General features: G+C 45.9%; 1 protein-coding gene across 1 annotated transcript in view; it reads right to left on the bottom strand.

The window, feature by feature from the left end:
• The window catches only part of FMN2 (formin 2), a 268,694-nt gene that overhangs the window by 182,306 nt on the left and 71,732 nt on the right, over window positions 1–14,656 (bottom strand). Inside the window, exons 5-6 of the mRNA XM_045818459.1 lie at window positions 8,907–10,600; window positions 5,286–5,430 (exon numbers count right to left, since the gene is read on the bottom strand). Coding sequence (XP_045674415.1) covers window positions 5,286–5,430; window positions 8,907–10,600 — 1,839 coding nt within the window. The remainder of the gene's footprint in view (window positions 1–5,285; window positions 5,431–8,906; window positions 10,601–14,656) is intronic.

Genomic DNA, 14,656 nt, shown 5'->3' with positions numbered 1-14,656 from the left:
ATTTCGTGTACGAATACTGGGAGGCATTATGTATGCGTGCCCTGAGAGGAACATTGGAATCATAAATGCTTCTTTCCCCATTGTTAGGAAGACTTTTTACAAAACAGCAAAAAGGGGCCTTTTTTACAGGTCAGGTTAAGCAAACACAGTGGAAAGATTGAACAGGATAACAAATGTCTTAATTCCTTAACAATTGCATCTGGACTAAACGGGAATTCTCAGAATTCCTTTTATTACCTCCCCTTATAATAAGTAGCAGATTCAAATATCTATTTTCCTAATCAGACTTCCAGAGGCTGAATGGAGCTCAAGAAATATTTTAACTATCATGAATTGTTTTTCTCCCCCACCCTGTGGGTAAAGCCTTTCAACGGAACAGAAGGAACCCAAGAAGAGGTTCATTTGCGTGGCATTAAATAGAGGCACAAATATCAGGTATGTATTTAAAAAGAAACACAGTTCCTTCATGTTCTTTTGTTAACTTCTGTGTTCAGATTTATGCTGTGGGTAGTAGGCTGCCCTACCGATTTTTAAAACATGACTAGACACGATACACTTAAGGCATATTTTACAAAGATGGTTCCTTTTCTGTCCTGGGGTGAATCAAAACTACCCTCACATGGCATTTGGGGGCGTTTAATATCAGGGACAGTACGTCTCCAGCCCCATCTACCTGCCACACAAAACAACGGTCCTCATTGTTGCTGCTCACAGTAACTCAGACATCTGCAGCTCACATTACTCAGATGAAGTTTTGTGTAACTGAGCAAGTGTCATGTTTGTGGCATCATCGTTTACATACTTGTAAAAATCTGTTAGAATACAGAAAAGCCTTTAAAAATGTCTCCACGTACAATTTCCTAAGTATAACTACAGTCACGTAACTACTGAAAGCATATGGAAATCAATGCAAATTCAAATCCTCTACAGAAAATACATATTCTGTAGGCAGCCGGAACAACAGGCAGCTGCCACAACTACTAGCACACCAGTTTGGCCCCAAACCAGCTCCCGCTGGCCAAGACACCCCAGGACACTGCGAGCAAGGATGCTCCACTGGCAATGCCCGTGTCCACCCTGACTCCCGCCAACCTGCCGAACCACCAGGCACCTTCTACACAGAGGCCACTTCTATATGAGACTACTTTTTCAAGTTCGAGAGAGAGAACCATTTCATTTCATTCACAGGAGCAAACACAGGAAATCAAACAAAATGGGGAGACAGACGAATATGTCTCAAATGAAGGAAAATGACTCTGATGAAATGAAGATGAAGTAATTTGCCTGATAAAGGTTTCAAAGAATGGATCATAAGGATGTTCAACAATCTGGAGAGGAGAATAGAAGAACTCAAGAGAGCATTTCCATAGAGAGTTGGAAAATATAACTAAGAACCAATCATAGGTGAAGAATATAATCACCACAGTGAAAAATACACTACAAGGAATCGACAGCAAATCTGTTAATATGAAGAGTGGATTAGTGATCTGGGAAACAGAATAGCGGAAATCATCAATCAGAACAGTAAAATGGCCCTGGCTGCTGTGGCTCAGTGGACTGAGTGCCAGCCTGTGAATCAAGGGGTCGCCAGTTTGAGTCTCAGTCTAAGGCCCATGCCCGGATTGCAGGCCAGGTCCCCAGCAGGGGGCGCACGAGAAGCAACCACACACATCAATGTTTCTCTCCCTCTCTTTCTCCCTCCCTTCCCCTCTCTAAAAATAAGTAAATAAATAAATCTTTAAAAATAAAATAATTTTAAAAAACAGAAAAATGTGAAAAGAATTTCATAAAAAGAAGGTAGTATAAGGGACCAAAAATAATGAGTGACATGATAAATAAAGACAATGTATGGCTTGTGGCTTCCATGGTTATTATTACTATTGTCTTTGTAATTACCCTGATTATAACTAGTATTGCTGCTGATGCTGCTACTGCTTGGGGTAAACTTAGCCTTTCTTCGAACACAGAAAAATCCTCAGGTAAAGAGTCATTATCAGTGTTAATAACCACTCAGTGACCCTGGCAATAAAGGGCAGATCTGGCTGAGTGTTTGCTAGCTCTTGAGTATTCCTTAAAAATGAGCACGTTTGTATGGGAATTGATGTTGAAACACTGACCTCATAGGAGACTGTTTTCAATTTTCCTCTTGATTCCTTAAGAGATGGAGTGGTTGCTGTTGTGTTAAGTTATCAGGTTGATATTTAATTCTGATGTGTAAGCGTCAAACTCACTTGGCGAGGAGGACTAGGACGCATCCTATTCTGATAAAGTCCCATTCACCTTCTCCACTAATCTCCTTGTGTTTTTAATGTAATTCCAAATAAAGGAGGGTAATCTGAGAAGTCATCACAGAACTTAAATACATGATTCGTGAAAAGAGTAAAATGCTTTATGATATGTTTTTTGGAGGAAAAATCACTTTGAAATATAAGATATTCATGAGTAGTACTTGTTTAGGTGCTACAGAATAACCCTCTTTCTCTTTAGGTCAGAGGGCAAAGTGCACAGCTAAGGAATCGTCCAGTATCACAATGAAAAGTCTTTTCTGATAGCATAAAAACAGCACAGGCACCTCGTCAAATACCATTGTGTTTGATTGACCACTGCCTAACTTTCAAGAAGACAGATCACAGAACTATTTGTCTATTTTTAGACATTTAAAGAAAAACAGAATTTCTAGCTTCCAGCGCATTTAAAAATTGCTTTAAATACCTCCTTAAACATATGCCACAGCATTGAAGGCTATTCATTTCACTGGAAATGAATCATGAGGTACCAAAATGTCTGCACATACAATCAGTATGTGTTTCCCATAAAAGGGGGAACGATTTGCATGCATCCTGAGAATACATTTTCCTGAAACAAAATGTTAAATGTCTCAAGTAGATGAAAGGGGCAGGGTTTTCTTCCAAATACAACGACGTTCCATAAAAGTCAGTTTCTTCGGCACTATATCACTTGCAAGTAGATTTCTTCCCTCTCCAGCATACAGAGAAACGTACTTTATCCCTCCAGACACAGGCCTGAAACGCAGAGCTCAACACAAATACCCAGGCCAAGAAGCTGCTTTACAAGCTCATCTGGAGCCACCGTGCAGACAGTGCCTAAACCCTGCCTGACGCAGAGGGCAAACAGCAGCATCGCCATCAACAGTGTAAATGATCCCATTGGCCCAGTCCCCGACCCACAGGTCATGAGATGCCCATTTATGAAATGTCTTAATGAAGGAGTTAGGTGATGGCGTTCCAAGGAAGTTAAGTACAGGGGCAGAGTTCACAGGCAAAGAGCCCAGCTCATGCCAAACTAGCTGGATTTGAATTTTGATGGGTTAGATATAAACCTTATTTTTTTTAAATTTATTAATTGGTTTTTATAGAGAGAAAGAAGGGGAGGGAGAGACAGAGAAACATCAATTCGCTATTCTACTTTTTTTTTAATTCATTGGTTGATTCTTCCATGCACCCTGCGTGAGGATCCACCCTGCGGCGACCTCAGCATGTTGGGAGGGCACGCCAACCACCTGAGCTACCCAGCCAGGGCCGCATCTTATTTTAGTCGGCTCAAACCTGAATACTATGTCAAACATATCAGGAAATCCTAGAGTTTCGAGCAAAACAGGAGGCATTTTCCTTTTCTGTGTTCACTTAGAAGAATAAAGTGGTGATGGGAGGTGGGAAGGGTGTGGCTTGCTTTTCTGAGTATTTGGTCCCTGGACGAGAGACATCCCATGTCTCCTTTGCTCATTCATCGAGTGCCAACCATGGCTGCCACGCCCTCCTCCCCAACTCCTTTCCAGACGGAGTGTCCATCCCTGATACCATCCATGAGAAGAGAGGAATGACGCAGCCTGAGTGCGCTATATGCCAGCGTACCACGGAAATGACTTTTGAAATGTTTACCTCTGCCAGAGAACATGAGGTTTTCCATTTACCTTTACTCCCCTTCACACTGCCACGTCGGCCAAACTGATTATTAGGAGATGAATGATTTTCTGGGTTTTCATCTTCACTGGGCAAAGTCACTGATTTTTATAAAGCCTTCCTCCCTGGGTCAGCTGGTTTGTTTGTTAAACAAATCTTTATTCGGTGCCTCCCATGTGCCAGGTGCTGTCTAATTTACCAGAGCCACCGACCTCGGGTCACCAGCCACCAGCTGCAGTGCAATCGAGTGGCTCAGAAAATTTCACCCGCCCAGCGTTTGGGTTTGCACCATGATCAGGTTAACAGAAGGCCTGGGGAGAGCCTGCCCACCCACTCACTAGAAGTTCCAGGGCTCCTGCTGTCCCTTTCCAATCCAACCCACTCCTGTCTGTCCGGTGGGAGCTGTCTGCTCAGAAATACATGTCAGGGGGAACAACTCTGGGTCACACATCTAGCTGCAACTTCCAGGTCAGAGGCCAACATTTAAGGATCATCCCGTCAGGTACCATTCATCGGGACAGACTGCTCCAGGGCAACACGGGACACTTGGGGTTTCCTGTCTCTCCCTCGGTGACCCCCAAAGACTGAGCTGCTTGCCATTCTCTTGTCTCCCTGCATTTCCTTGCCCCCCCCCCGCAAAATGTTAAGAAATGTAGCCACTCCCTATTTAGGGTAAAAGACAGGCACCAAGAGCAACACTTTCTATCTGCGGCTCATTATTATAGGGTTTTACTCTACTTCCCTGATTGCCTGTCTTGAGAAATTTGCAACATCATCCCATGATCGAGTCCGCTGGGTGGACCCGAGGAAAATGCTGCTTGGGGATGTTTTTCTCCCAAGGCACCGCTCCTTCCTTTCATGACTCAAGTGTCCCGGGACAGATCAAAGGATTGGGCAGAGTGGAATGGAGAGGCTGGAACTGGACACAAGATTTTCTTCCCTGTGTCAAATATAGTGGGGCTGTGTCGCTGGGTTCCACAGAGCATCCGAGGCAGTTATGATACAGCAAAATACCAAACCCACCATCGGTTACAAACTACTGGCCTTCTGGCTTGTTTCTCTCAGCCCACTCTTTCCATCCATAATAGTGCATCTCAGACTGATTTCAATCAATTGACAGCGTATTTCTAGACAAGTAATTCTGTAAACAAGCAATCGCTGAGATTATCACTTGGTGATGATTCTTTGTTGATCTATTTGGGATACTCTCCTCTGTCCCCATGGTATCTAATTCCAACCTCTCCTATCTGCCTAAGGGCTGTGGACTTCATCCAGCCCAGGAAATGATTTCAAAGTTTTTTCTAGTGAAAGTTCACACTCGTACTCAAAACATCGTCGGATTTTAGGAAACACACACGTACTCACTTGTTTAGCCTTGGTCTTCGTGATGGTGTCGGAAATAGGTTTCTTCCTTTCCTTCACAGCAGTTTTCGAAAACAATTCCTCAAATTCGTGACAATCTATGGATGGCTCTTCAATTTTTTCCCAAATAAGCGAAGCACTGGAGTCTCTAAAGTTAAGCAGAACACCAAGTGAAAAAAAAAACCATCAAACAGAACCATGAGAGAGCACGGTTCAGCATCAACACGAAGGAAGAAGGGGAGAGAAGGAGGGCGGGGAGAAAGAAAGGATGAGAAGACGTCGGGAAGGAAGGGAGCATTGGAGGGAGGAACAGAGAGGCAAGCAGGGGGAAGGAAGGGGAAAAGGGAAAGGATACCCCTTTCCTTTAAGACCGCCACTTCTTCTATCAGCTTGACAAGGAAGTTAAAATGACATCAATATGGGATGAAACCTTTGTCCAGAAATAATCATTTCCAGGAATTCTCCACTATCAAGGCAGTGTATAAAAATATAAAAGAAAGCCCTGGCTGGCGTAGCTCAGTGGATTGAGCGTGGGCTGCAAACTAAAGTGTTGCAGGTTCGATTCCCAGTCAGGGCACATGCCTGGGTTGCAGGTCATGGCCCCCAGCAACCACACATTGATGTTTCTCTCTCTCTCTTTCTCCCTCCCTTCCCTCTCTAAAAATAAATAAATAAAATCTTTAAAAAAAGCATAAAAGAAAAAGAAAAACCTCTCAGTGTGGAAGATGAAGGCAGGAAATGTTTGCTAGCTCACAATCCCAACCGGACTCATCAGCCCTGTACATGATTTATGTGTGAAAAAGAAATCATTTTATGATCACGCAGCTTTCATCTTCCTACACTTCCCATCGCACCGGTGTCACCTGACTTCACAGTAACTACAGGTTCAGGCAATGCCACCTACAGAGGGGAGATCCGTGCAGAAACAACAACAGGAGCAATACAACTTCATATAATATATCTGGACATACTTATTTTGGGGCATGGTTTAAAATGATGCATCAACACACATAGGTAAACAGTAACCACACAGAAAATGAGCGCCAAAGTTAGAAGTAAATATATAGATTCTTCCCCCCAATATGATTCAGTGAAGAGAAAAACATATTGCCCTGACTGGTGTGGCTCAGTGGGTTGAGTGCCAGCCTGGGAAGGAAGGGGTAGCTGGTTCGATTCCCAGTCAGGGCACATGCCTGGGTTGCGGGCCAGGTCCCCAGTAGGGGGCACATGAGAGGCAGCCACAGGCTGACGTTTCTCTCCCTCTCTTTCTTCCTCCCTTCCCCTCTGAAAATAAATAAAATCTTTTAAAAAGAAAATATTAATATGAGAAGTGAGAGCAAGCCCGATGAATATCCTGTTTCTAAATCCATGCCACATTACATGAACAAAATTCAAAAAACCATGAACAGGGCATGTTCTTTGGTCTCACCGGCACATCCCACAGCCACTCCTCAGAGCACTGCCCCAGGGAGCAGGGGACGCGACCCACGGACAATGCGTGGTTAAGTACTATGGCACCAGGGCGCCCGGGGGGACGTATTCTTTCATAAATACCATTCACAACTACGATTGTAAGACTTCACACTGTGCCGCCAACCTTCTGTAAAAGTGGCATAGAATTCTCAGAGCAGAACTATTTCACATCTAGGGTGTGGACATGTGTGTTTTTGTGTAACACATCTGTGCAGAGAAAGACACCTGCAAACAAAATGCCATAGTAACACGAGACTGTGCTTTTGAAAAAATGCAAACAACACCCTCCAGACTCCGTTTGCCCAAGGATTTGATTTACATTTATAAGCTACTGTCAGTGTGAGGTTCTGCTACTAGGCAGTAAGGCATGCATGCTAAAAATAAAAAAATAAAAAATAAAAATTACAGAGTCCGGCACAAATAACACCCCTCATTTATTACAAAATCATAAGCATGTATTTCTGTAACACAGCAATATCACACTCAAGCACACCACATGGCATGTTAGGTGAAATGTTCAAAACTATAAATTATTACACGCATATTATTACCCTACCAACCACACTCAAGCAGGTGTTACTTCTGCCGGACCCTGTATTTTCCTCTATCTTTAAAAGATAACTACTTATGTAGGAGGGTGCAGCCAGAGGGTCCCCAAAAGAAGGATTTGTAATGGGGTTCAGGACTCAAGGTGTCCAGGAAATATAAGAAAGATATATAGGATGTCTTCACCCTCTACCACAGGTGTGAGTTGGGGGAAGAGATGCATGGAGCAGGGCCACTGAAAGCTGTTTTGCATAGCAACTAACCTTTGCAGCTAACCTCTGGCGTGGTCATTTAACATATCTATGACCTTTAACTGGTTGCATAGATATGTTAAATAGCTGTGGCCAGTGCTCTGAGCCAGGGAGATGGAAGGAACTTCCCTCTAAGATGTAGCTGGGAGGCAACTCCCCCTGGTTACAGCACCTGTGTGAGAGCTTGGAGGTGATTGGCTCCACAACATGGGGCCACCCCTGCGCAGACTCATGATGGAGCCCAGTAAAGCTGGGAGGATATTTAAACCCAGACTTGGCAGCCATTGAGGAGAGAACCATGTGGTTTTGGCTGAGTGGAGACTTCTGCAGCCTGTAAAGAGAGAGCCACTTGGCTGTGGCAGTGGAGAGAAGCACATGGCTGCAGCCACGTAAGGAGGACCTCACACTTTTGGCACAGGGGGACCCCCCCCACACACAGCCATGAGAGGAATCACCACTCGGCTTCAGCAGAGAACCACCACGCGGCTTTAGCTGGAAATTCCGGCAACACCACCAATGGTGCCGGGAACCGAGGAAGGCCTACCAGCCAAGCACAGATTACTGGGAAGAACCGGGAGCTGCCTGAGACCCGACTTCTATTTCTTTCCCTGAGATATGGTACCCCAGACTGGGCAAAGGGTAAGGAAGGACTGTGTGTGTTTGTGGGTGTTTTAAGGGACTTTGGGATTTTGACAAAGACATTAAGTCATTACTCTTAAGACTGTGTAACTTGAATAAATAGTTCCTTTCCTTTTCACCAATCTCTAACATGGAGAGCTATAATTCTCTAGTGAAGGGAAAGGTGAACCTAGTACAGGGGGACTCCAGGAGAAGGGGGGGGGCCAATTCAGTAACATTGTGGGACCCTCTGGTGGCCAGTCAGGGAAAATCATGGGAGGCCACAAGCGCAGTAGCTTTAAAGTAATACAACTACTTGCACATGCGCAGGAAAAAGCCCACCAAAACTAGCCAGGAAGGGTCCGCCCTATAAGAATAGAGTCCCTCCAGCCCATGAGGTCAATCTCTGCTTGGAGTTGGCCTGCTCCCATGTTCTCTTCTATGAACTCCGGGTGTTCGGTTCAATTCTTTGTCCCCATCACTAAGAACCTGGTTACCTGTGCCCACCTGTGAGACTTAGACATCTGAACATCTTACGCATTGATACATACATGTCACTTGTTTTATCCTTTTGATTCTTCTATAGAAAAGTGAAATTTTAAATAACAGCTTGTTTCACTAAATATTTTAGAGCAGCACTTAAAAACACATTAAACTGTAATTCTCCCAGGTTGTAAAGGAAAATGCTTCCCTTGCACTGACCGACTTTGCCAAGGTGAGCTCCTGTTCGCGTTACCTTTTGCTGTGCAGCTGAATTCTCGTCCAGTACAGAGGCTTCATCGGCCGACAAGGCTCAATGGGCTGCTTCCTGCTCCCTTTGTCCTGGTTCATCCCTAAGCCAAACCAGCCCGTCGGCATCGGAGGGGGAAGAAATCCACACACCTGTGGTGCTGGTAAAGTGCCACCCGCAACTTGCGGGGGGAGTGGGGGGCCGGATCCAGGAAGCAGAGCGGGTGGGGGTGGGGGTGGGGGTGGGGGTGCAGGGACGCCTGTTCCAGGACCGGGAGGAGGAGCCGGAGCAGGTGGAATGCCCCCACCTGGCAAAGGAGGAGGTGGGGGTATCCCCACTCCGGGAAGAGGAGGGGGAGGGGGTATCCCCATTCCGGGAAGAGGTGGGGGAGGAGGTATCCCCATTCCAGGAAGAGGTGGGGGAGGGGGTATTCCCACACTGGGAAGAGGAGGAGGAGGGGGTATCCCCATTCCGGGAAGAGGTGGGGGAGGAGGTATTCCCACACTGGGAAGAGGTGGGGGAGGGGGTATTCCCACACTGGGAAGAGGAGGGGGAGGGGGTATCCCCATTCCGGGAAGAGGTGGGGGAGGAGGTATTCCCACACTGGGAAGAGGAGGGGGAGGGGGTACCTCCATTCCGGGAAGAGGGGGAGGGGGAGGGGGAGGGGGTATCCCCATTCCTGGAAGAGGTGGAGGAGGGGGTATCCCCATTCCGGGAAGAGGTGGGGGAGGAGGTATTCCCACACTGGGAAGAGGAGGGGGAGGAGGTACACCCATTCCAGGAAGGGGTGGGGGAGGGGGCACCCCCATTCCGGGAAGGGGAGGGGGAGGAGGTATCCCCTCACCAGGCAAAGGTGGGGGAGGGGGCACCCCCACTCCAGGAAGAGGAGGGGGAGGAGGTATTCCCACTCCGGGAAGAGGAGGGGGAGGAGGTATCCCCTCACCGGGCAAAGGTGGGGGAGGGGGTGGCAGCATCTCTGTACTGGGCATAAACGGAGGTGAAGGGACTGCGGTACTGAGGGGAGGGGGCGGGGGAGGCACCACGCCCAGGCCAGGCATGGAGCTGGAAGACCCAGTGCAAGGCAGGGGCGGCGGGGGTGGGACGTTTGGGCTGTCCTCAAAGGGCGATGACACAGACTGTTCGTGGCTGGTGTCAAGCTGAGTCTGGAAAGAAGGCTGGGAAGGCCCGGGAGCGGCCTGTGCCTGACCGTCCGGCCGCGGCAGGGGTGGCGGTGGCGGAGGCTGGGTGGACTGAGGTGCGTTGAGTTGCACTGATATTTGCCTTGGAGACACAATCAAAGAAATCTCCGAACAGAATTTTGTCTGAGGTCCCGAAGGCGGGGGTGGCACGGCCGCGACTCCGCTCTCAGCCCCTGGTGGCCAGGAGGGAGGCTCTGGCAGCGCAGTCACAGAAGGCAGCGCCGCGAACCCCCCTTCCTCCGTCGGGGACGTCTGGATCGACTGTGCCCGTAAAATCCTTTGAGGCTGTACATCCGTGTGTCCTAACCTGAGAGCTTCCAGGCAGACCTCGTCCGAGGGCGCCACTCCGTTCTGGACACCAGGCCGGCCGCTGGCCACGCCCGTGTCCGCAGCAGGGTACTGCTTCTCCAGTTCAGCGATTTTGGTCCTCAGGTCCTCGATGGTCTGCTCCAGCTGCTGAATCACGGTCGCCTGTCCCTCGGACTTCATGTCCACAACTTCCTGAAGGGCAGCAAAGACATAGTTAAAATACAAAATAAGACATCTCCAAATATCAAAAAAAAAAAAAAAGAAAGAAGTGAAATACATTTGTTTGTTAATTTCCGTAAAGGCTGGAAATATCTCTCCACCTTTGAATGTCAAAGGGGTTTACACACATTACCAAAAAATCCTACAAGCCTGTGCTTGTCCAGTCTTTAAATGCTATCCCTGAAGACAAGCAGACCACTGAGACTGGGAGGAAAATCCTGAGGACGGATTTTCTCACTTAGGATCACCTCTCTCCTTCCTGCCTAGTAACGTTTGCTACTAGGATGTTCCCACACGCACCCCAACAGGGGATCAAACCCGCAACCTTTTGGTGTACAGGATGACACTCCAACCAACTGAGCTGACCTGACGGGCCAGGGCAAAAAAAAGGCTTCTTAAGTGGAATCCACTTAAGACAATTGAGCAGTTACTTTGGGTTGGCTATCCCAACCGCCAGCTCCCTCTCCTTCTGTGGAAAGAAGCGGCAAGAAAAACTACACGTACAGACTCCCCTGTAGCGGAGTTCATCCAATTAGATGCAGCCACACAGAGATTTTGGAAGTGGAAATAGGTTGGGGCAATATTCCCATGTGCCTTTGCTGTCCTGCGAGCGACCAGCACTGCTGAACTTGACACTGCTCTGAAATACCATTCCGGCGTCGGCTCTCCAACGCCAAGTGGAAGACTAATTGGTTTTAGCCTTCCTAGTATATTAGTTGAATATGATTCTTTTGAAAGGCTTCAGCCTAGAAGTAGATCTTTCAAACCTTTTAAATTTTCCACGGAGCAAAAAAATTTTATATAGTAAACCCTTCTGTTGATTATATCTACCATGGTTTCTGGTTCCTTCAACAAAGACTGACTGGTAGAGCCACGAGCTGATGTTTCAGAATCAATTATAGAGAAAAAGGGCTCTTTCTGCAAGCAGCCTGTGGGGAGCTGTAAATACGACTCACAGTTGACTTGACCCAGGAAACCCGCTACCCTCATGCAAAGCAAGAGGTTCAAATATTCACGTTCACTTGAACATTCACGAAACTGCCATCGAGGGAATGTACATGGGAAAAGCCACCAAGATTCTGAGAGATGTCACTTTATTGAAGCAGTGTGTGCCGGCACCTTGTCGCAATGCTGGAGCTGGGAGGTGCGTGCAGGCTGCACACAGAGCCGACCGCCCAGAGGGAGTGCTAGGTTTTTGCGGCACGTGCTTACAACTGCGGAGGGCAACACCGAACCAAAGGAGTGACGTGCAGATTCTGCGGTCACTGAGCACATCCAGGTGAGTGAAAGCTGCCGGACTGACTGGCAGCACTCGAGGTCAGCTAGACCCACACGTGAGCTGCCCTTGCAACGCTGAGGTGATCCTTACTGTAAAAGAACAGGCTGTTTCTAAGTCAGAAGAGGAGACTGGAGAGAAGAAAAATATATCTCAAGAAAAACGAGAAGCAGCCGTGATCAGCGTGGCTCAGTTGGTTGGTTGGGCATCGTCCTGCAAAGTGAAAGGTCTCCACTTCAGTTCCCAGTTAGGGCACGTGCCTGGGTTGAGGGTTTGGCCCCGGTTGGGGGCGCATACAAGAGGCAACCCATGGATGTTTCTCTCCCTCTCCCTTCCTTGCCCTCTTTCTAAAAAAATTTTTTTAATCTTTTTTTTAAATGAGGAACAAAAACTTGTAGCCTGGGAGTAAGTGTAGCATAAAATAAATGCACAGAGAACTTCTTAAAAATTATGGGAGGAGGATTATTTTTCCCTAAAAGAATATTAAAAATTAAGTAACTATCACACTGTATTCTAAAAATTTAATTATACTGGTAAACAAGAACAAATTGTTAGAGTTAAAATGACTCATTAATTTTCATCGATGCAGATGTTCCAACAAAATTATATAAAGTAATGTCATGATATATGACATCTTTTATGAAAAGATGGTCAATTTTTGTAGCATTTGAGAACTTCATCAATTTCCCCAGTGTCCTCTGACAATTCTTTGATATGCAAATTAATTTTTAAACATATCTGCCATATCATTGTCCTTAAGAAATTCACTCTGTCCGGTACTCATGCATCACTTTCCATGTGATTCAGGTTCTCCCTGACTTCAGGTAATTCTACAACTTCCACAAGATGAACAATTTCACCTTTCATTACACTTCATTGTGGTTTAAAACTTCCACAAATAACTGATAAGCTGACCCAGCCCCATCTAAACCATGGTGGGAAATAACAGACAGACTGTGCTAAATGGACAGGAATTTGGAGTTGTACCTAATTTTATAAGTGGTCGATTTGTTAGAGTATATTGTTATGTGTTTTACTCACTTTTTGAATAAAGTGATAATTGAGGGCAGTTAGATAGTACACAGTTGAGAGAGTTGACATATTCCATAAGCTTCATAGGTTTTCACCTGCCATATGCAGTAAGAACTAGCACTAAGAAATGGCAGAGGATATAGATAAGAAAATGAAATTCCCAAACGGAATCTATAACAAAGACGGCAATGCTAGCCTTGGGACACCAAGGAGCTGGTAAAGTCAAAGAATTCATGAAGATGATAATAAGCCGACTGCAAAAGCAAAAGGCTGGAGTGTTTATAAAAAATTGTTTTTATAGAGATAATTATTCTATGCTGAAAACACAGGGAAAAAAAGTTGAGGTGAAGCTGTTTGCTTCGTATGTCATTCCGACCGCAGACAACAAAAATGCAATTTGCTCAAGTCTCTATCCCTCTCGGTGCCCCTATCTTTACCTGCAAAATCACAGCCCTCAGTCAACATGACAATCCACCTTTTCTTCCATTCCAGGGACAAACAGCATTTAAGTTCGTCTCAGATCTTAACGGACTAGCCTGGAAAGGAAGGCTGGCCCTCCATTCTTACAGAATAGCCCAATGTGTGCAGGGTTTTTGGTCCTAAATGCAGTTAAGAGTCTTCAAAGAATCTTATCTGGCCTCCCTTATCCAGGGCCATCAGACAAGAGCCGGCTGGCTCCCCAAGAGGCAAGTTTACAGTCGCAGGGGCCTTATCTCCATAGCACTCTGGAGAAAGCTGCGTGGCATGTCAGCGGTAAGAGCTGATTTCTGCACAGGTTATATGTCATTGTTTCCAGAGGTTTATAAAAAATGTGCATGGTAAATATTAGTTATTATCAAGAAAAAAAGGCTGTCTATTCTCAGGCCATTTCAGCCGACATCATGCCCTCAGGGCCCACCCACAGACGGAGCCGGTTTAATCTCCAAGAGCCTGCCAGGCACCCTGGTGTCCACGGGAAGACCTCAGGTTGGGAGCCTGGTCCCCTGTGGCCTGTGCCTGGTACTTAATCTTCCATCTCTTCAGGGTACAACTAGGCAGATGCCTATCAGATTCTCTCAGGACTTAACATTACAGAAATGTGCTTTTGTTTTTTTCTCCAGTTTGCAAAGAGACTCAGAATTTCCAGTAATTGTGTGAGTTTTACCCCGTGCTGGTAATTCTCACTATTAAAAACAAAAATAAGTGAGGTTTTGAAAGAACGAAAGGAAAAAAGTGATCTTTGTGACTTGGTACAGAATTTATATAACGGGCACATCCTTACATATGGAGGAGATGTAAATGTAGGATAGTCAGTCAACACGGGACATAATATGCCTTATTCGTTGCCAGTTTTAATATTATTTGTATTTGAAAGTATTACTCCAAACCTCTAAATCGTTGTAAGTGGTAGAGGCTGCCATCTGCTTTGGCTGCACGACACACACTTAAATAAGTCAGCCAAAATTCCTCCATTCCTGGGTAATCGTATATGTGGGTGGTGATGGCGAGTTCTCACAAACTGTTTGAACATTTGCATTTCGCAAAATGCAAGTTGCCATTCAAAAATAAAATGTTCACCCAAACCATTTTTCTAAACACAAGATGATCTGATTCCTACGAAAAGAAAACATTACCATAACATTAAGGCTAACGGTCAGAAAGGAGGCCAAGATACACTCAGGCAAAGCTCTTGCTGAAAAGTTAATTTGTTCATCTTTGAGACTTTATTATATTACGTAAGC

This window comes from Phyllostomus hastatus, unplaced genomic scaffold (genome assembly GCF_019186645.2).
Source record: "Phyllostomus hastatus isolate PE091 unplaced genomic scaffold, TTU_PhHast_1.1 phas_contig_148, whole genome shotgun sequence".
Taxonomy (NCBI): domain Eukaryota; kingdom Metazoa; phylum Chordata; class Mammalia; order Chiroptera; family Phyllostomidae; genus Phyllostomus; species Phyllostomus hastatus.
Note: the sequence above shows the minus strand (reverse complement) of the source record. Positions and strands in the feature narration are given on the sequence as shown.